Genomic DNA, 20,012 nt, shown 5'->3' with positions numbered 1-20,012 from the left:
ATTATCTCGTGTAGTAGCAAATTATTCTTGGGCGTGTCTAACGGCACACTACACGGCATTCTAAAGACCAGATGTATAGCCGATCCCCGAGAGGAGTACGCGTATACAGATGATGATTGCGGCTCTATGCGGAAGTGCGGCAACAATGGTCACGATGTGATGTAGATGATGATCAAGTGCGTAAAGTCCCTGGTGATATGCGACGGGGCATCAGCGGCCATTGAACAACACAGGGCTTTCATGTGCCAGAATACAATACTAATTTTAATCATTGCAATTCCTCCAGTTTAATCCGTGATAGCATAGCCCGAATGCGGTCTGAGGCATTCGCTCAAGGGAGTTTTGATTACGATGACTCGTCTATGAAGTCGCATCCGCCCACAGACCATCGGGTGCTGTGTGCTCCGGGAAATGCCCAAGCCTGCTCGTGTTTGGGCCGAACGGCCAAACCGTTCTGGACGGTCGGCGGGCGTGGCGCACGTGGCTTGCTTGGGCTGACGATCTTTTCGCTGAAAATTGAGGGAACAGCCTGCCGCGAAGGAAGAACGCGGGCATCGCGACTCCATGAAGGCTGTGCTCTGCCCAAACTGTACCAAGACGGGCGTTCTCTTGGGATTGGACATGCGACTGGTTTTTGCTGTCAAGCTGATGATTTCCGCCAATCCTGTGATATGGGCGTGTAGATATTCACGATCGTCATAACCAGAACAAGAGCCAGCGCTGGCGGGAACCAAGTTCGGGCTGATCTCGCATATATTCGAGACTTTGCAGATTTTCACGACACGCTCAGCGCAGTGTAGTCGGTAAGGGCGAGACAGGCTTACGGCGGACGGTGGTGAGGATTACGATGATGATGATGATGATGGTGAGTGGATCATGCTATTCGCGGTGCATCGCGGATCGGATGTGTTGGAATGGGCCGGCATGCTAGACCAGAATTGTTAGACTTTCACGCCGTCGGCCTGTTATGTTGGGTGCGAAGTATGTATGACGACGCAGACACTGGAGAGAATTGTTGCGGAGTCTACGGGTGCGCCCATCAAGTGTCGGGCTTCCTGGATACCTAGTAATAATGCACCGGCGCCTCCCAGCACTAGTATGTATTGTGGATGAGAATGGGCAGTTCTCCAGGTTTTTCCAGCGATGATGAGATCGCTGATGATGGCCTCATTGCACTGTGCCTGGTGATTCGCCGGTGCACACCGCTGCGATTTCAAATCGCTAGCCATGTCCATGATGTGTTGTACAACGATCCTCGTCTCTTTGTTATGCTAAGATCGTGGTCTGATCGCTCGCAATCCTAACACAATTCATCTCTTCCTTCCCTCCTTCTCGCAGCCAAATTCTGAGGCTGTTCCACCCTCTCCCGAAACAAATAATCTATTTTCCGTTCCACGACGTCATCGCCCGTTGTCGCGTCAAAGTCCCGCACACTTCTAAGTTGGTGGTGATACAGATTGCAGTCGCCGATCGTGAAACACTTTGCTTTTATCACCCAACGCGTTCCGCGATCTCGGATCTCGGAGGCTTTCCCCTACGCGATCACAGTTCGACCTCACAGTGCGTGAACTGACCCAGAGTTCCATCCTTCTTGTTCCATTCACACATTCGCAACTGTACCACCATTATTCAACGTTTTGCGTCACCCGATACCAAGGACTCTACTCGGCAGTCAACGAGATAGTCACCCAAGTGCATTGCGCACGACGCAATTGACCGTCATCTACCACTCTCTGTCCTCTTCCGACTGTCGTTAACGGACCATCTGGAGCGATATTTGAAATAGTCCGGCACCGCATACAGATTCTCGGCTTCGATCCATTTGGGAACACAGCTGGACTGCGTTGGGTCAATGTTGCAATTGACCTCGTACCTGACTCGACACTGCTCTTCGCAACGAAGGTGTGTTCTTTTCGTGGGACTTTCCAAGGCCCCGTCACCTCTTGATGCAGTGGTAGCAGCGGTGGCATTTTGTCGCGGTGCCAGCACACTTTATTCGATGGCCTTGAACTGCGGCACCCCACCAAACACTCACTGACATCATTGCAGATCCAACACGTGAGGCTGAAGAACTTCGGCGTCGTCCTACATTTCCACGCCACCATCGACCACTAGGTCAAACAATCAATTCACCCTCGACGATCTCCCAGTCGCCGAGGCTTATCCGTTCAAGCTGGCGATCTCACGAGAGAACGCGAAGCGATTTCTTCGATCGGTCATCGCTTCGAATAATTCAGAAACTTCGTCTACGACTTCCGAAGACAAGAGGAGATCTTGGTCGCCTACAAAACGCGATCAGTCGATAGATCTCGGCGCCTCTGGGGAGGCCGCCATCGGCCAGAGAATGCGTTCCAGCTTCAGAAATTCGATTGGAGGGCCGATTGGTGCACAACTCCAAAGGCCAAGACTAGGGAGTGACTCTCCAAACCCTTCAGGCTTGTCATCAAGAGTAGACGTCGATGGCCAAGTCTCCCCACGGACGGACGCCCGATCATCGGAGAACAGCTTCATCTCTCAATTGAAATTGGACGAGGAGAAGCCGATTGCATCTGGCAACGGCGTCATTTTGGGCATTCACCTTGCAGAGCCGATGCTGTTCTTACAGGGATTTGAGCAAAACGAGTCTTCGCCACGAAACACTGCTATGCTAAGAGGGGGGCTTCATATTCGTGTGCAGAAGGCGGCGAAGATCAAAGCCATCACGCTCAAATTTCGAGGCGTGTCCATCACGAGATGGCCGGAGGGCATTCCACCTAAGAAGACCGAGTTTGAGGAGAAGAACACCATCATGTCGCACACTTGGCCGTTCTTCAATGCACAATTCGAAAATGCCGAGAAGGGGACAAACGCCGATCATGTTCAGCTTTTCAGCAGTCTGAACGGCTCATCAACAAAGCTGGATTCTATGGGCGGAATGACAGACAGCAACTCTTCCAGTAATCTTTCTGCACGGGAGGCGAAAAAGCTTGCGCTGTCGGTGAATCAGTCGCGCAGCTTTGGCAAAGGAGATGCTCCCTCGGGTCCCTCGATCTCTGCAAAGGGTTATCGCACGTTTCTACCTGGAGACTATCTCTACAATTTCGAACTGCCCATTGATAGCCGCTTGCCTGAGACCATCGACGCCGAACTTGGATTTGTAAAGTACGAGCTTGAAGCAACCCTGGAGCGGTCCGGAGCTTTCCGATCCAACCTGGTCGGCGTCAAAGAAGTCGAGCTCATCCGCGCGCCAGCCGAAGGATCTCTAGAACAGGTTGAGCCTATCGCGATCAGTCGAAATTGGGAAGATCAACTTCATTATGACATCGTCATATCGGGAAAGAGCTTTCCGTTGGGATCGAAGGTACCAATCGCATTCAAACTGACGCCTTTGGCCAAGGTACAGTGTCATCGCATCAAGGTTCTCGTGACAGAGAACGTCGAGTACTTCTGTTCCAATAAGAGGGTGCATCGGGTAGAGCCAACACGCAAGATTCAGCTATTCGAGAAGCGCTCTGACAGTCCTCCGGTGAGCATGTTCCAGGGCAGTGAAATCCGAGTCACTGCTGGTGGAGGCATACCCTACGACCAACGCGAAGCTGCGGCCCGAGGCGAAAGCGTTATCCCGACCGATACGACCAACTTACTCGGTAGCCTTGACAGCGAGACAAGTGTCGGGCCAACGGAAATGGAGATAAATGTGCAATTGCCCAGCTGCCAGGCTATGAGAGAGCGTGAGCGTGCCCAGAAGCTACACTTCGATACGACGTACCACAACATCCAAGTCCATCATTGGATCAAGATTGTGATGCGCTTGTCAAAACCCGACGTCAACGATCCGAGCAAGCGACGACATTTCGAAATCTCAATCGACTCGCCGTTTCACATACTATCTTGTCGCGCGACGCAAGCGAACACTTCGTTGCCTGCGTACACTTCTCCGGAAGCTGCGCAATACTCCGCGCATCTCCTAGAGTGCGGTTGCCCAGACGCTGCACCACGACGGAATTCTCCAGCCAGCTTCGTGCCAACGCTGAACTCACTCAATGCGCCACGGACCAGCATCGACGCTGGAGACAGTCGCTCCATGATGCCCGTCGCGACTCCAAATTTGACACGGCCACCGGCAGCACACGCTGCTAATCATATTGGCCGTCCGCAGGACGTGGAGCGCCCGATGCACCTCATCCGAGCACCTTCATTCAACCCGCCGGCATTTGAAGACGAAGACCCTCCACCACCACTCATCACACCACCTCCACAGTACGATAGCATTGCTAGTCCGACAAGTGGTCTCGCGGATTACTTTGCACGACTGAGCGACACTTACGATTCGGACAGCGGAGATGAAGGTGGTCGCGCCAGTGGTCGCGTCAATATCCCGCTTACCCCTGGTGGCAGGGTCAATCGGAGCATGGACCTTGGACGATCATGGGTCCCGGTGGGTGGGGTTCAATAAAGAAACCTCCTTAAATATTGTGAAGCACAAGACTCCCACTCCCGACGATCAGATACTCCGCAATGGAGGTCAATGAGCAGCTCACTGAGCAATACCGCTTGCTCTCTTCCAGGTTCCATATCAGCGGAATGCCATGGTTTGCCGCCACGTCGGCGAATGCCGAGTGCGAAATAGGACGGTCATCACACCCCTCCGAGGTTGGAATGGGAGAGCAGAGAGCCGTACGTGGACTGCAGATTCATACGCAACCGACCTAACACAACCCTGAGCCAACGCTCTTCGCGACCGATATGATTTGTCTCAATTGTGCAAATGCAACATTAGGATGTTCAGATATCGACGGCATACCTCTGCTAGGCCGCAATGATATAAGTTCGCCCGAGACTCGGTGATCGGCATGTCCCATATTGTGTTCATACTGAATAAAGGAAGATATTCACTCGCACCATCTCAGTATCAAAGACTTTGCCACCTCATGCGTGGTCACCTCCTGTACCCGCAGCAGTGATTACTGCACAGATTGCGACGCAGCTTGCCAACCATTTTCTCGTCGGGTAATGGTCTCGGGACTTTCGTCGCTGCTTTGACAGATACATCAGCCGCCACATCGTTCGCAACCCAGCACAAGGAGCTAACGCGTGCTGCACAGTGCATAGAACCGAAGCTAGCTCTCATCACAACTGAAAGCCCCGCCCTTCCAAGGTTTCTTCGGGAGAAGACGCGCTTGGACGAATCGCAATGGAACGGTTCATAATGGATATGCCGTGCGCAAGGAGTCGCAGTCTTCTAGACTCCCTGCAGAGGACACGCTGTCTGACAGCCCACAAGAAGGATGTTGAGCTCGTTCTCTCTCTCACCTGGTCACTGCATTTGTGTTTGTCCCTCCTGGGCTTTTGTGGACGATCTTTCGCGAGATTCGTGCGCTAGCGATGCCACAACATTCTTGCGCTAATGTGTCACATTTTCCACCATGTGCAGATCTCAAAATTATTCTGAATCTCACAGCCGTCTTAAAGCCCAGGGTCTGAACGTTGTAAAGATCACCCGCAAAGCGCTCGATTCGCTCCTTTGTACCGTGCGAGTCGAACATCCCGGCCCAACGCATGTATACTTGGCATTTAAATGCCGGACTGTCGTAGACCTGACTGTATTTAAACGTCGTACAACTGCAGCTTACCAAACTTGGCGTAGATCTGAAGTTCGGACAAGGCTGTGTACGAATCTTTCCGAATCTTGAAAGACTCCAATGACAAGAGCAAAACTCTAGTGCCACATGCGGCAGAAGCAGGCAATGGTCCTACATGGTTGACCGGTATCCAGTGGTCCGACGGTCTTTGCTCGACGAATTGGCATGCTGCGCCGTCTATCACAACCAAGAGAGGATGGGATGCTTTTCAGCCATAGTAGTGTCGCACCGAAGACTCGTACGGCGATTGAACTGAAATAATAAATACACAGCGAAGATCACATCCACACTGTCTGCGGTATGCGCACATCCCTCGAATCCTCCGAAGATCACCAATAGGCATCTGCCATGGGAGGAACACATGTGGCCTTGTCCTTCGCGAATGTCTGGATGTCTCGTCTTTGTTATCCTCTCGGGGTATGATAGGCGCATTCACTCGATCAGCACGAGAATCACATTGGTGAAATCAACTTCGGCTTGTCTGGCATCCACCTTGCATCATGGTATTACATGAAGTTCTTGCAAAAGTACCCGAATAGCCTCAGGATTTTGGCGCATGACAGATATTGTCGTTGAGGGTGTCCTCATGCCATAGCATTCAAGTATCGCTTCGTCCGTCGCAGATGAATCCTTGTCGGATCATCGACAATACACAATCTCGATCAGCATCCATTTGCAACAATACATGCAATAACACATCGACCGCGCTTCGGTGTGCTCTATTGCCGTCAAAAGTAAGGCTTAATCTCGGTATTACAGACTCCTGCATCATACCGAGCAACATATACATCATAACTACGTAAACGATCGAAAAGCGCTGGGTTTACCATGTCGCAAGCTCATTCACGACGTGATTCGCAGAATTTGCCACCTCTCAGAGACGTGATTGCATCTTTATCCCTCGGCAACAGCTCCCCGTGCTGCTCTCCCACCACAAAGAACGAGTTCTTCGAGGTTGTGAACATCATTCGAAGGGGCTCGCCGTGCTCTCCACCGCAACCGGCAGTTGACGGTCGTTGGCTGGCCACCTTGAGTCGTCACGATAGCGATTCATCAACGTCCAACATCTCGGACATTCATTGCGCCGTCATGGACGCCGCCAGACACTCCCACACGTATTTGACCACGGCTTACGAAACGATGCAGGCTCACCAACGCTCAAGCACGTCGCAGGTCGAGACCGTCGCCCACGCCTCGGCTATACATGGCATCGGCGACGTCGGGGCTTATCACGACCTCAACAGCAGCCTCGGGCACTTTCAACTATCCTCTGATCAGCCCTTGCAACTCCTTCCCGGTCTTTGTCCCTCCCTCGCCGGCCACCAACAGGTGGAGTACAAGGGTGTTGGCAAGCTCGGTAGTGACACAGTCTACCTCTACACGGGAGGCTACTATCTTCCCACCCATATCGATGGTGAGCCTGTCAATGCGCACTGGGGCCTCACAAAGGCCAACACCCCACGTAAACGCCTTGCAGCGGCTTGTGACCGCTGTCGCCAGAAGAAGACCCGATGTGACCCCACCCCGGATGGGTGCGCGCAATGCCAGAAGGCGGGTAAGACGTGCCAGATTTGAAAGAACGAAGGCCTGGGCCGGCGGCGGCGGTGGTCTCGGTGCCAACGGCAAGGTTGCGCAACGAGATAGCGTATTTTCCATTGCTTTGGGCAGATATGGTGCCGGATTTGCAGTTTCCGAGATTGATTCGTCCAGAGATCCTGTTTGACGATTCGCTGGTCCTAGTTGATGAAAAGGGGTTTATATTAGTATCAATTTTGTATTCATAATGCGAAGCATCTTTTTCCCATGACCGTCACAGTGCATGATTATAGCCGAGGGAAGTAGACGTTGTCCTGCGATTGGATGTGCCCGACCATCACCGCCATGCATGCCTCATTCCGATAGTAGTCCATTGAATTTTTTGCCATCGATGAACGACGCCATATCTGTCTGCGTGCATGACACTCGCATCATCGCGGTTGAGCGGTAGTCAGGGGTTATTCGCCAGTGGCAAGACAGCCACAGCTGCCAAACTTCACTTTTCTCTTCAATACATATTCTCGCCGGGTGGTTCTGAACACTGGCCCGGTCTAGACTGGTCGCTGGTCCGATCCTGACGCAAAAATCGTTCCATCACACGCATGTAGACGCGACTCATCGCCAAATCTGTAGAAATGAAGTGAAGTGAATTCGAGGCCGGCACTCGCGGGTGTAGGGACGTCATTTTCAATGCCTCCCGAGGTATTTACCGCCTTGTGGAAAGGTCGGCGAGATGTCCGAGTCCTCGGATGGCGTCGGTTTAGCAAGCCGCCCCGAAGGGATTCCGAACCCTAATCTGCAGGCCGAATTAACCCCAAGTTGAACGTTCCTATCACCTTTCACGACGAGACAGTCCTGTAGTGCCCAGGTGGGTTGAGACGTTTTCAATGCTCTGCAGGATGTTTTAGATTTGATGTGGCAAAAGAAAACATTGTTATGGTCCCGTGAATGACGATGATAAGCGGCATAGCATATCCCGGTAATTTCTAGGAGAGCGACCGCTTCGGACATTATTTTGGCTTCGAATCCCCGGATTGTTAGGATTCGACCTACGTCAACAATGCGTACCTAGGTATGTGAATGACGGCAAGGCCGTGAACAATCCGACGATTGTGCTACGAACATAAAATCTGTATGCACATATACTGCAGCATGATACACGATAATTCTGAAAGCCTACGACAACTTCCAACCACAATCCATACTCAAGGCCATACCTACCATCAATAACAACCTGAAGGACCAAAGCGAAGACTTAAGCAGGCATGAGTTCCCTCGATATCTTCGTTCAGACTGCCACCATTTCCATCGCGCTACTCGGGGCAGGCGGCATCGCGACGTTGTCCGTCTTCGACCTTCCCATCATCCGAAGCCAGCCCGCCGATCGCGCCCTACCAGCACTCAGATGGCTCTTTAGCCGGGGCTCTCACGTCTTCCCGACCGCCATTGTAAGAAACCCATCTTTCACGAAGAATCGTCCACTCTCGTCAGAAGAAAACATAAACTCTAACATCGAAATGTTCCACAGGGTCTCGCCAGCATTGGATTCGCCCAACTGGCCTACGCCTCCTGGCCGGCGAAATCCTCCTCCATCGCACACGTCCTGCATGGTCCCGATGCAGGCCGAATAAGTGGCTTCGTGACGGCCGCAATACTCTCTAGTAGCGCGGCCTTCTACACGATGCTATTCATGATGCCGAACAATTTCGCGCTGATCGAGGAAAACGACAAATTGGGCGGTTCGAACGGCGCGGAGAGTGCAAAGGTGAGGAAGGCGCAAAACATCCAGCCGGGCGAGCACTCTTTTAAGGAGTCCATCGATGGGAAGGGATCGGCGAATCAATGGACGGATCTGAGTGGGCCGCAGACGAAGGCTGTTCTCGAATCCACGCCGGAGCTGGACGAACGGATCGGGAAGATGTTGGCCATTTTTCAACAGCAGAATATGATCCGAGCTGCTATTCTGGCATCTGGAGGCATTGTGGGATTGGCTACTGCGCTGACGTGAGAGAGTACGTCACTCGAGTGGATGCGATATGCTTGCGATCGATGAAAAGTTTCAATAACGACTAATGCGAATGTAAACTTTTTGAACCAGCTCTATCCGAAATGGAAGAAAAATGCCCGAAACGCCATCGTAAATTCGTAGCGCCCAATCTCAGACATCCAACAATGCGCCTGGGCCCAGTAGCGACAGCCTGCGTCGCTTACTGGTTCAAGCCAACAATGAAATCAGCAGCTTCTTGGGCGTGGTTGGGCACCTCAGCGTAGTGCACATTGAGGCTGTCACCGGTAGCGCAGAAGGTGTCGTGCTGGTCGCAGTAGCTGCGGACGACGCCGGCGTAGGTGTTCAAAAGCGCGAGGCTGGAGCCGTTGGGATTGCGGGAGAAGACACCGCTCTTCGTTGCGGTACCGCGATCGAACGATTGGCCAACGGTGAAGCTTGGGTCACCAAAGACAGCGACACCACGGACTGCACGAATGTGTCAGATCGATTGCTTTCCTGTGCAGGGGTTCCTCTGCTGCGAAAGATTATTTGAGACTTACTGTTTTGTCGGTACTTGTCACTCAGGGGGGCGGGCTTGTCGACACCGCCTGCGAGGACATCGGTCATGACGTTTCCGCCTTGGCTGTATCCGAGGAGGGCGATGCGGCTGCCGGATCCGCAGGTGTTGACGTAGTCTTGGATCTTGGAGATGGTGTCCTGGATGCCGGCGGTGACGGAATCTGGGTAGGATGAGAGCGTGGCCGGGTAGTTGACCGCGACGCTGACGGAGTTGGGCACGCGTTGCTTGATCAAGGTGGCGACTTGACCTGGCTTGCCTTCGCCCGCGGCCTCGTTGGAGCCTCGTGCTACGATTATGTATAATCCGGAGACGCAGTTGACGCGAGGTAGGAGAGGCGCGGCGGTGGCCAGGGCGCTTAGCGCGATGGTGAGGAGGGTTGAGGCGGAGACCATCTTCAGGGATGTGAACAAGGAGTCTTGAGTCTTGAGAGGGAAGCAACAGCGATTGCTATGAAGTGAATGGATCTCGATTAGCGAATGAACGAGAGTAAGAATGAGTGCGATAATGCTGCTGCTCCCCAAAACTCGATGCTGGACAGACTCGTAGATGTCGGGCCATTCGCCAGTTCTTATATCTTAAAAGATGGTTCGTACTCCACCGGGGGTTACCACGAATGAGCGACTCTGATGTAGCGAATATCAAGCTCTCCTTCCCAAATTGGCGATCACGTCCGCGTCCGACAGATCATCCGGACGAGTGCTTGAGCAGACTAAGAGGGCCATTGAGACACGCGTGCGCTGCGGGCACCAGGGACAAAGTGACAGAGCCGTTTCATGAACCGCTCGAGTTTGCCGACGTTGCATATGGTGGCTGCGTGGATGTGCAGCGGCAGTGGCCATATCTGCACAAGGGCAACTATGGGATCGAGCACGTGTACGGTTGTATTCGAGAGCTTAACGATGATCAAGCAAATTGGCAGATCCGCGTTGGATGAATCCATGGCTTGGAGTTGCATCCCCATTGCGCCGGGGCTAGCGCGGGCGGAGCTGCAAACGAGCCATCTCGCCAACCACGCTGATCAGGGCTGGGAATGGATCCTTGACATGACCCGAATATTTCCATTCATCCATGGATCTCTTGAATCTTTCACCTCGCACCTTAAAAAAGAAGCTTGCTCTTCCCGAGACCGAATAACCGAGTCCACTCCGGCGCACCTGAGAGTGACCAGACCCGAGGGAGTGTTGTTCCCGAAGAGGTGCAGGGAGTTATTCGACAACATGCAAAATTGACATGCGAAATGCGGGCATGGTATTCATCCGGCCTCACAGCCCTGGAGGCCTTAACGTCCCTCTCTTTGCGCCCTCTCTCTGTCCACGTCCGTGGTGGGTAGTACCACTCGGATGTCGGCGTGGACTATGAAGAAAGCAATCGCCGAATCCATTCATCACGGATCTCCGGGCACATGTTCTGCTCGTCAATCATCTGATTCGTCGCCATCCAGGGCAATAGGCGAGGGAAGTATGCACGAGCGATGGCACTAGAGGAGGATAAGCCTAAACCAACGAAGAAGCTCAACGACCTTGGAAGTCATCTGGTTCTAGCTTGATAGACAAATGATTGACAAGCAATCTGGAGTGAAGTGATCAACTATTCTATTGCGGGAAACATGTCCGAGAGGACCAGAGATCTGCAATTCTGGCACGCACAGACCAAAAGGTGGGTGTAAGTTTCGCAGCAAAGCGTGACTTGTTTTCGGGCAAACTGAAGTGGGATGGCGTGTAGTGGCTTGATTTTCCTCACCGAGACGACGGAAATCATGCCTAAAATGGAACGCTTCAGTCATGCGGCTGCACCGGACTGCGAATCGCCTATTGTGTAGCATGCCCATTATTTCGCGATAGTATTGCCACATCATTCTAGAGTCGTTTAAAACCCGACGGTCTATACGATCAATGATACTGCGGGGAATGATCTGGTCTTGATCGGACCGGTTAACCGATTGCGAGATGTGTAATCATCCGCGGTGGAAGAATAGCAATGCAATCGGAAAGAGAGAGAGAGGGACGATATCTCTGATGAGTCTGTCTAGACGTCCTCAGTAACCAAACGATATGCGTCACGTTCGCAAAAGATTCATTCACATGCGATTGCCGTTGGGCCGTCACAGTACGTTGTAGAAACTTAGAACAATGGCGACTCCGCACGTCACCTCGTGTATATTGTGCATTTCTCATAACCTCCCACGCTAGTTTCACGGTCTATCTGACAACGTGCGCAATCGGAAGATTCCGAAGCAACCTCATAGCAAGCTTCGCACGCCCTCAAGCCTCCACCGCACGTCTTTGAGCCCCTTGCCCGTCGGTCTCCACTGTTCAAACTCCCACACCAGTTCGTGCACCTCTGCCTGCAGCTCGGGATCCTTCTTGACGGCCTCTTCCTCTAGCATGCCTCGTACAGCCCACGGCAGGACAAATGGATTCTTCTCCGCGACGTTCGTCGCAGAGGTAGATCCGGCTGTGCTGGCGTGGACGTGGTAAGGAGCGATGATCGGCGCGATGCCTGGCAATCCCACGCCAAGACTCCCTCGTCGCATGAGATTCGCAGCGGCCATTTCGCGAGGGTATCCTGACAGGCTCGCTCGCCGGGCGTTGATCTTCTGGCGATCGTCATCGCCAATCGCTTCAGTCGTGACTGCTTGGGCCTGCGCCGGAACATGCATGTCGGTGCTCTCAAGCGCAAATTCCGCTGCACAGGTGTATACAGCAGGATCATCATATACCCGCGAATGACCCTCGCCTCCGACGAGACTGCCCGCAAGCGGTGCACTGATCTCGCGGAGAAGGCCATGGTCGGAGATGCCCCGATTCCGCAGCTTCACCGAGAACACCACGAGATGTGTTAAGAAGTTGCTGGTGTGCAAGCGGCCGTCAATGAAGACTGCACGGTTGACATACGGATGGCTCAATGGCGCGTGTAGACTGCTTTCGAGACTGACGAGTTGGTCGTCTAGGCTGCCAATGTAGGTGATCCGGACATTGTTCCGTAGGCAAACATCGACCGCATCGGCATACGCTATGCTAACCTTTGAGGTGCTGTCGCAAAAGTCAAAGAGCTCGAGCGCCGTGTTTCCAAAGAGACGAGACTTGTATTCTATGAATGGGCCAAGGTTGATCCCAGCCATACCACAAATGCCAATGCGAACGTTCGGAGCCAAAGCTCCAAGCTGTAGGAGCTTTGCGACTAACATTGTGGCAACGGGCACACCTTGACTGTGCGCTGCGACGAGAATAAAGTCTGCTTGTCGAAGATGGCTGAGCCAATTGAGCAGCAATTTCCACAAGGTTGTCACACGTTCGGCGATGTTACCCTCGCCTTCAAGCGCGACCTTCTCAATTCGGACGTCCTTGACATCGGGTTGATGCTGTTGACACCACTCTTTGATCGAGGCTGCCGCGTAGCCTGCGAAACGTATTGAGGTGCCTGTAGGTTGACCAATGACCCTGTTGAACACTGCGGCTGGGAAGAATCCATGAATTCCTATCGCAATGGCCTTCTTGACCTTGTGCGGTGTTCGACTAATATATGGATATGTTGGCGGGCGAGGTGGTTCGGCCCCGGGAATGTGAAATGACTGCGCCAAATATGATGTGAGGCGATCAAGATACCCTATCGTCGGTGCTGGCGAGAAGGAATCGCGGAAGGAAGGAAGGACGAGGTTCGGGCGAGCCTGCGATTCTTTATTTCGATAGACGGGCACGGGCTGTTCGATATGTTCAAGTGTCGCCTTTGCTTGTGAAGTCGCTGCTGCTACCGCCTGAGGATTATTGGTCGCGGGAGAATCCGCCAGCTTCCGTGTAGGAGCTGGGCTCTCCGTAATATCTTTGCTCGCCTTACTCAACAGGGATGATGCGCGCTTCGGAGTGGTTGGGCCTGCATTTTTCCTTTCTTGACGCTGTTCGTTGAATTGTGCAGCTTCTGGATGACTCTGAGACGGAGTGTCAGCGACAGCTAGCTCTCCAACTTGCATTTGCGTCTCGTTCGCAGTAGCAGTGTCTCCAGCCGTTGTCGCCTTGTCCATCGACCAAAATGCCCACCCCGATGGCTTTGGTCGGTCGGGTCCTGATTCAATGTCCTTGGTGACTGCATTGCTGGTCGAGCCTGGGTTGCCAGACGTCGCGCTTGTGATGGCGGGCTCGGTTGGTGCAGTGATCACGCTCGTGTTGTCTTGAGAGTCGCTGTTCTGTTGCTCTCTCTCCGCATCGGTCGCTTGATTCTGTTCTGCTGCGGCTTGCTCGTTCTGAGCATGACTCCAAAGCCCGAACCAAGATCGCCCAGCATTTGGATTGGAGGTCATTTCTGGCTTTACGTTTTCTTCTGCAGTATTCGCATTTGGACCTTTCTCAGCATCTTGTAATGAAGGACTTGGTTGCTCTATCGCTTGGGTTGTGCTGGTCTCTTCTTCAGCCGTATCTAATCGTGGCTGTTTCGCTACTCGTTTTGGCTGTATCTTCTCCGTGTCGCTGCCGTAGCCATCTGGGCGTGACCACCACTTCAACCAACTTCCCGACTGTGGCCTCGCATCACCGCCTCCGCCTTCTACGTTCGGTCCTTCGTTTGGTGTATCGACGACATCCGGTGTAGTCTCCTTCACGTCTGATGCATGCGCTACTTCTTCCTCCGAAGGCACACTCGATGGGCCAGGTTTTTCCGACTTTGTCTCGGCTGCTGAGTTGTCGACCGACCGTTTACTCGATGATTGCGATTTTGTGTTGGCTGCGCCATCGCTCGTGGCATGGACTCGTGTAGCTTCTGCGACTAATGGAACGCTCTTCCTGCTGCCTTTCATGCTCTTTGATACGCTCGGGCTCGGTCTCCGCACCTCTGCACTCTCCGAACTCACGCCTTGTTCGACGAATATACTCTCTTTAGCTACTGAGGCTACCGGTGTGGCTTTGGCTCGCCATGACCAACTCCCTCGGTTTGATGCCTGTGGCCTCGGCAATGAGACTTGGTGTGCTGTGGCGTGATCATGTCTGTGAAGGTTATCTTCGATTTTCGTGGTTACACTGGAGGATACGCTCCCGGGCGAGTCTATTCTATCTGCATTGTCGCTGACAGACTGTTTGCCCTTTATCGCCAGTGGCTTAGAATCTTCTTTCGCACCGCCCGTCTTCTTCCCGCCTGGACCACCCACCATGATCCACGATGACTTCGGACCCTTATGTCCTCAAAAGTCGTGTCTTCATCGATGTCGTCCAGGACCAGATGGTGATGTCTGAAAACCTTGAAAACCTTCAATATCGGCGTTGAGGCATTTCAAGACCAGAGGGACCACAACATATGAAGCCGACGGGATGGGCAGCTCGACGTCATGAGCTCCAGCCAATCATCCGACGAGCGCTCGATAAGCCTTGACGCGCCGCGCGATCGCGCCTACCACCGAGGCTTTCTCCAGGCATTTTCAATACACATCTCATGCCGCGCCGAGTCACAATATCACAGAACATGCCCACAGCATTATTCGCGCAAAAGTTATTTTCAATGGAAACGCTATAATAAGCAGGCGGTTCTTAGAACCCAAGGCCGATAGCTTCCAGATATTGGACGAGACGAAATACAAGATACCGTGATTCACTGGTACCTAGGTACCCAATGAAAACGAAGACTTGGGTCGAAATTTTGTATTCTTTGCGACTACGATCATCTCAACTTGCGTCCGGCCTTCTTTTCAGCTCGCTTAAGACCCCTTACATCTTTCTTTAGTCGAGAGTCCACCATCTTGTACTTGCCCTTAACACCTCTCGGTCGTCCTGCTCCCTTGTTGGCGCCTCCAGCCCGAACGACCTTTACGCTAGGGCGTTTCTTCTTGCCGCCGCCACCCTTCTTTGCCTTCGACATGAGCTCAGCGACAGCACTAGCCTTGTCGCGCTCGCTGCGGTCATCATCCTCCATGACGCCATCACTCTTCTTCTTGAGCTTCTCCAGTCGTCTTGCGGTGCGCATGATCTTTCTCGCCTTGGCTTCGCGGACCTTTTTGATGGGTCTCGCGTTGAGTGCGCGAAGCTTCTCTTTGATGGCGGCGGCAGCAGCGGCAGTGACGGGCTTGTGTGGTCTCGAGTGTTTGCCCTCGTCGTCCAAAAACCATTCAGGTAGTCCATCGGTGTCGCGCAACGAGAACTTGTTGAAGGAATCATCCGCAAGGCTTTGCTTCGTGACTTTACCCGTAGCAAGGGCATGGGCAAGCGTCATGGCCTCAGCAGTAATGATGTTGATGTTAGGGCGCTCACCAGCTGCTTCGGTCGGCTTTGCGGTACCCTCTGTCCAATCTTCATCCTCGTCGTACGGGTCCCGGCCGCTTGTGTCTAGTTCTATTTCATCATCGCTTTCGTAGTCTTCCTCATTGTCATCGGCATCAATCTTGATCTCCGGAGAATCTGATCCTGCTGAGTTCACATCAATGCCGCTATCTCGTGCGATGTCATGTCTGTCATCTTGCTCGGCCTCATCATCTAGATCGCCATCCATGTCCTCATCTGCGTCCTCGTCCAGCCCGTTGATATCTTTGAATATATCTTGCTCAAAGAAACTGGCCGCGCGACGGGTTAATCCGCCAATCTTTTCATTTTTTGGGCGGAGGTCGGTTGTTAGGGGCGCATCGTTGCCATCTTCACTTTCATCGCTGTCTTCGTCCTCGTCGTCTTCAACAAGTTCTTGATCACTACTAGCATCCATCTCGTTGCCATTGGCTCGCTCGTCAAAATCTTCAAATTCGTCTTCCTCTTCCTCGCCACCGTTGCCTGCTCTCCGGACACGCTTTGCGCGTGCTTTGGTATCGCGAGCCTCTCTCCGCTCCTGATATTGTTCATACAGACCGTCTAATTGCCTTTCTAGTCCATCAGCAGCCTCATCCTCATCGTCCTCATCGTCACCCATGTCGAAGTCCTTTGCCGGCTCTGACTCAATGTGCGCGTGCATACGACCCTTCGTGAGCTGCCGTCGAATTCCGTCCTCACGATCGACATCCTTGATGCGGAAAGTGGCCGCATTCGCTTCTGACGCTTCCATACCGATCTCCATAGGTGTTGTCATACCCATTTGCATTCGGACAATCTCTTTCTGCTTCTTTTCATTGTTTCTCCGCCGCTCCTTTTTCTTGCTCTTGTCTTGTATATCTTTCAGCACTTGAATGTCTGCCTGTAGGCGCATTTCCTCGTCCATAGGCTCCAGCACTGCCACCTCTTCACCTGTGCCGTCTGTCTGAGCAGTCGCGTCACCGTCGGCCTCGGACTTTGCATTGCTCTTCTTCTGCCTGAATCCGAATATATCTCTTGCTTTCAGTCGCCACCGCAACAGAACTTTGAATTCCTTTCTGCCCAACACTTTCAGATCTTCGCAGCACAAGCGCACTTCTTCTGTCGTTTCGGGCAACTTGTCCAGAGCAGCGAGCGCGATGTCACCATTGGTCTCCTGTCGGAAATGCAGCCGGTTGAGACTACCCAACATTGCAATGGGATCTTGAGTCTGAATGAACTCACTGGCCGGAGCCTCATGGAATTGTGTCCAATCACCCTCCTCGTAACCGTCACGCTTACGCTTCTTCTTCTCAGGGTTGAAAACCTTGGCTTCATTGTTCGGAGCAGCCTCTTCGACTTCAGCAAATGCATATTTTGAGTCCAAGAATCGAGGATCTAAATTTTTGGGCGCTTTGTAGCCTCGACAAACATAGAATGTTTCTGCGGACACATTCCTACTTGACGGAGGCTTCGTCTGCTCGACCTTGACGAATAGTTGCTTGAAGACCCATTCCAGCTTGGCGCTGTCCTTGCTTCGGAACACTTTGGTGACGAACGTTCCGTTCGGGGCGAGGAAGTCGGTGGCGAGTTTTAACGAACATAGCACCAGCTCGTTTTGTGTAAAAGCATCCTGTACCCAGGCTGTACCGACATTCGGAGCACCGTCATGGATGACACAGTCGGCTTTCCAGGTCTTCAAGTGTCCACGAATTATCGCCCTGGTCTTGTCGGTGGTGATATCTCCCTGAAAGGTGATGGTTTTGGGGATTGGCTTGATAGGTGACAAGTCCACTCCAATGATCAGACTTTTAGCGGGCATGGTCTCCGCTGCAACCTGTAGCCATGATCCTGGTGCGGCACAGAGATCGATGAGGCATCGCGCATTTTGAAGGAAGGAGTATTTTTTGTTGAGCTGGATGAGCTTGAAGGCGGCACGAGCGCGATAACCTTTCTCTTTGGCTAGATAGTAGTATTTGTCGAGACGCGCCTTGGCGTGCTTCTTTTGGATCGCCATGCTTGAGCGATCTGGTGGTGATGCTGACCACGGTACCAGAAAGATATCCTCGTTCGGAAAAGAAAATGCGCTACACTTTTCGGTTGCAAATTGTCACTAGCGCGAAATCTTGGCACCACCGCGCGCGTCTTCCCGGCGGTGCTTTTTGAGTCCCCCCGCCACCAATCGGACGGGCCACTCCGACGGCTGAATAAAAACGATACGTGATGTTCTACTCTATCTTCTGTATCCTGTGTAGAAATGTATATTCCATGTAATATCAGATATGGTTTGTTGAGATTACTGCTAAGTACAGTACCTCGAGGATGTTCTACACGTCTTCTCCAGTACATAGGACGAGTCTTACGCCTAGAGGGCTGCCCAGGTGCTCGAAAGTACGAGGTTATCGTGTTCGGTCATCGGAACCACCAGCATCAGATGTGTCATCGGCGTAGCCTGCCCTATTCGACAGATGTTTCTAGGTTCATCGAGCCATTATCTTGATCAACTGTCCATTATAATAGACAGCGCATCCACGGCTTCGACATCCCTCCTGCGTACTCGGATGTTTCCTCGTGATGCTCGAGCCTGGACCTGATCAGACGCTGTTGGTTGCTTACTAACAACTGTGTATCTTATCTCCGATCGCATTGATAACTCGCCAACTTCCTCACATAAACCTTCCACTTCTTACTATCATGATACCGCAGAAAGGGAACTGAGTAGCGCAGCTGAAGACTGTTGTGCAGACGAATCATTGCTTGTGGCAGCAAAGGGCTGCAAAACCCGCAGCACTTCAAGTATCCTCAAGGCATATCGAATTTGTGACTGCAAACTTGCTGAACGTCTGGTCATCATGTCATCAAATGAAGCGCTCGATGCATCAAGCAGTACACCCCAGGCAGGACCGTTAAATCTTCTACGACCATTGCTGCTACTTTATTGGTCCTCCACCTACATTCCTATAACTGTCTGGCAACTTCTATTGAGTTTCGACTTTGGGCCACTTTTCAATTTCTCTCTCTTTAAAGAGGCATGGTTTGCCAGATTCTGGGGCTTCCTAGGGCCGCGGTCCCGCGAACTATCTGCACCTATTGTCGTTCCCCTGATCTCCAACAATGCTACAGGAATTTGTTTGGACATAGGCCCAGGCATCGGGGAGTGGCTGTACCTCTTTGCTAAAGGGACAAATCCGCGCATCACCAAGATATATGGAGTTGAGCCGAACGTCGACATGCATCCGAAGCTCCGCGAGAACGCAATCAATGCTGGTCTTGGTGACATTTACGAAGTAATAGGCTGTGGAGCACAGGAGTTGCAGGCGAAAGCAGGGTTTCAAGCCAACAGTATTGACACAATCATCACCGTACAGTGCCTTTGCTCGATTCCGACTCCAGAGAAGATCATCCGCGAGCTAGCTCCATTGCTCAAGCCAGGTGGAAAATGGCTATTCTTTGAACATGTCCGTACCAGGTTTCCAGGTCATTTTGTAGCCATCTGGCAGCGGTTGGTCAACATCATTTGGCCTCATTTCCTGAATGGCTGCGATATCTGCAGACCTACAGATGAATGGTTGATTCAGTCAGCCCGATGGAGCGATGTTCAACTCAGCTCGGAAGACGGACCTTATGATACCCTTCCCCACGTTTACGGGACTCTCACCAAGGGCACTTAGAGAGGAAGAGGTCACTACTGAATTGGAAATGTATGAGAGGTGGCTGTTCGTGGCAATGCACCTGCTGTGATTCAAAGTATGCTCGTGTCAGTGCGGCAAACACGGCAAATTGCTTTCAAACTTCAATGCCGACTATGCGCCCTCACAAATAGTTCCAGTGTGTGAAGGCCAAACAAAACATTAGCTTGCACCACATTCCTACGTGGCTACTTAGGTACATAGGCACGATAGATACCTGCGCAGGGAGTCAATTGTGAAGGTTTCCACCCGAGGTCTGACAACAAGGCAGATGATCTATTTGTGAACGCGGCTACACCCACATATCCATGGATGCTTTCATGATCCTGGTATCATTATTTCTACAATCAAAAGCTTTTCACCCAACAA

General features: G+C 52.3%; 9 protein-coding genes across 9 annotated transcripts; 5 read left to right on the top strand and 4 right to left on the bottom strand.

Moving 5' to 3' along the window:
- Positions 1 to 1,482: 1,482 nt before the first annotated feature.
- On the bottom strand, positions 1,483 to 2,318 carry K489DRAFT_59080 (uncharacterized protein). The gene has a single exon (XM_033608745.1). It carries the CDS (start codon positions 2,103 to 2,105, stop codon positions 1,662 to 1,664), a length of 444 nt encoding a protein of 147 aa, XP_033456846.1. The 5' UTR covers positions 2,106 to 2,318; the 3' UTR covers positions 1,483 to 1,661.
- On the top strand, positions 2,171 to 4,435 carry K489DRAFT_362339 (uncharacterized protein; the record flags this gene model as incomplete). The annotated part of the gene is made up of 1 exon (XM_033602654.1): positions 2,171 to 4,435. Exon 1 carries the CDS (start codon positions 2,345 to 2,347, stop codon positions 4,433 to 4,435), a length of 2,091 nt encoding a protein of 696 aa, XP_033456845.1. The 5' UTR covers positions 2,171 to 2,344.
- Positions 4,436 to 6,449: 2,014 nt separating this feature from the next.
- On the top strand, positions 6,450 to 7,196 carry K489DRAFT_403849 (uncharacterized protein; the record flags this gene model as incomplete). Its single annotated transcript, XM_033607100.1, has 1 exon — positions 6,450 to 7,196. The coding sequence occupies one exon, from the start codon at positions 6,450 to 6,452 to the stop codon at positions 7,194 to 7,196; it is 747 nt and encodes a 248-aa protein (XP_033456844.1).
- A 1,035-nt stretch (positions 7,197 to 8,231) lies between these two features.
- Positions 8,232 to 9,283, top strand: K489DRAFT_362337 (uncharacterized protein). The gene is made up of 2 exons (XM_033602653.1): positions 8,232 to 8,605; positions 8,686 to 9,283. The coding sequence occupies exons 1-2, from the start codon at positions 8,423 to 8,425 to the stop codon at positions 9,163 to 9,165; spliced, it is 663 nt and encodes a 220-aa protein (XP_033456843.1). The 5' UTR covers positions 8,232 to 8,422; the 3' UTR covers positions 9,166 to 9,283.
- Positions 9,284 to 9,364: 81 nt separating this feature from the next.
- On the bottom strand, positions 9,365 to 10,116 carry K489DRAFT_325194 (carbohydrate esterase family 5 protein; the record flags this gene model as incomplete). Its single annotated transcript, XM_033601812.1, has 2 exons — positions 9,365 to 9,630; positions 9,705 to 10,116. 2 exons carry the CDS (start codon positions 10,114 to 10,116, stop codon positions 9,365 to 9,367), a joined length of 678 nt encoding a protein of 225 aa, XP_033456842.1.
- A 190-nt stretch (positions 10,117 to 10,306) lies between these two features.
- On the top strand, positions 10,307 to 11,328 carry K489DRAFT_59010 (uncharacterized protein). The gene has a single exon (XM_033608744.1). It carries the CDS (start codon positions 10,498 to 10,500, stop codon positions 10,951 to 10,953), a length of 456 nt encoding a protein of 151 aa, XP_033456841.1. The 5' UTR covers positions 10,307 to 10,497; the 3' UTR covers positions 10,954 to 11,328.
- A 490-nt stretch (positions 11,329 to 11,818) lies between these two features.
- K489DRAFT_383373 (uncharacterized protein) lies at positions 11,819 to 14,977 on the bottom strand. The gene has a single exon (XM_033605590.1). The coding sequence runs from the start codon at positions 14,859 to 14,861 to the stop codon at positions 11,964 to 11,966; it is 2,898 nt and encodes a 965-aa protein (XP_033456840.1). The 5' UTR covers positions 14,862 to 14,977; the 3' UTR covers positions 11,819 to 11,963.
- A 208-nt stretch (positions 14,978 to 15,185) lies between these two features.
- Positions 15,186 to 18,014, bottom strand: K489DRAFT_383372 (uncharacterized protein). The gene has a single exon (XM_033605589.1). The coding sequence runs from the start codon at positions 17,774 to 17,776 to the stop codon at positions 15,365 to 15,367; it is 2,412 nt and encodes an 803-aa protein (XP_033456839.1). The 5' UTR covers positions 17,777 to 18,014; the 3' UTR covers positions 15,186 to 15,364.
- A 486-nt stretch (positions 18,015 to 18,500) lies between these two features.
- Positions 18,501 to 20,009, top strand: K489DRAFT_383371 (S-adenosyl-L-methionine-dependent methyltransferase). Its single transcript, XM_033605588.1, has one exon. It carries the CDS (start codon positions 18,807 to 18,809, stop codon positions 19,623 to 19,625), a length of 819 nt encoding a protein of 272 aa, XP_033456838.1. The 5' UTR covers positions 18,501 to 18,806; the 3' UTR covers positions 19,626 to 20,009.
- The last annotated feature ends 3 nt before the right edge of the window (positions 20,010 to 20,012 follow it).

The sequence above is a fragment of the Dissoconium aciculare genome (genome assembly GCF_010015565.1).
Source record: "Dissoconium aciculare CBS 342.82 unplaced genomic scaffold K489scaffold_12, whole genome shotgun sequence".
In the NCBI taxonomy this organism is placed as follows: Eukaryota; Fungi; Ascomycota; class Dothideomycetes; order Mycosphaerellales; family Dissoconiaceae; genus Dissoconium; species Dissoconium aciculare.
Note: the sequence above shows the minus strand (reverse complement) of the source record. Positions and strands in the feature narration are given on the sequence as shown.

What these genes read in the sequence shown, in the direction of transcription:
- K489DRAFT_383372 (XM_033605589.1), bottom strand. Translation starts at nt 17,776, where the DNA reads ATGCCCGCTAAAAGTCTGATCATTGGAGTGGACTTGTCACCTATCAAG.
- K489DRAFT_59010 (XM_033608744.1), top strand. Translation starts at nt 10,498, where the DNA reads ATGAACCGCTCGAGTTTGCCGACGTTGCATATGGTGGCTGCGTGGATG.
- K489DRAFT_383371 (XM_033605588.1), top strand. Translation starts at nt 18,807, where the DNA reads ATGTCATCAAATGAAGCGCTCGATGCATCAAGCAGTACACCCCAGGCA.
- K489DRAFT_59080 (XM_033608745.1), bottom strand. Translation starts at nt 2,105, where the DNA reads ATGGTGGCGTGGAAATGTAGGACGACGCCGAAGTTCTTCAGCCTCACG.
- K489DRAFT_383373 (XM_033605590.1), bottom strand. Translation starts at nt 14,861, where the DNA reads ATGGTGGGTGGTCCAGGCGGGAAGAAGACGGGCGGTGCGAAAGAAGAT.
- K489DRAFT_362337 (XM_033602653.1), top strand. Translation starts at nt 8,423, where the DNA reads ATGAGTTCCCTCGATATCTTCGTTCAGACTGCCACCATTTCCATCGCG. An exon ending in ACGTCTTCCCGACCGCCATT is followed by an intron (nt 8,606 to 8,685) that starts GTAAGAAACCCA and finishes AATGTTCCACAG; the next exon opens with GGTCTCGCCAGCATTGGATT.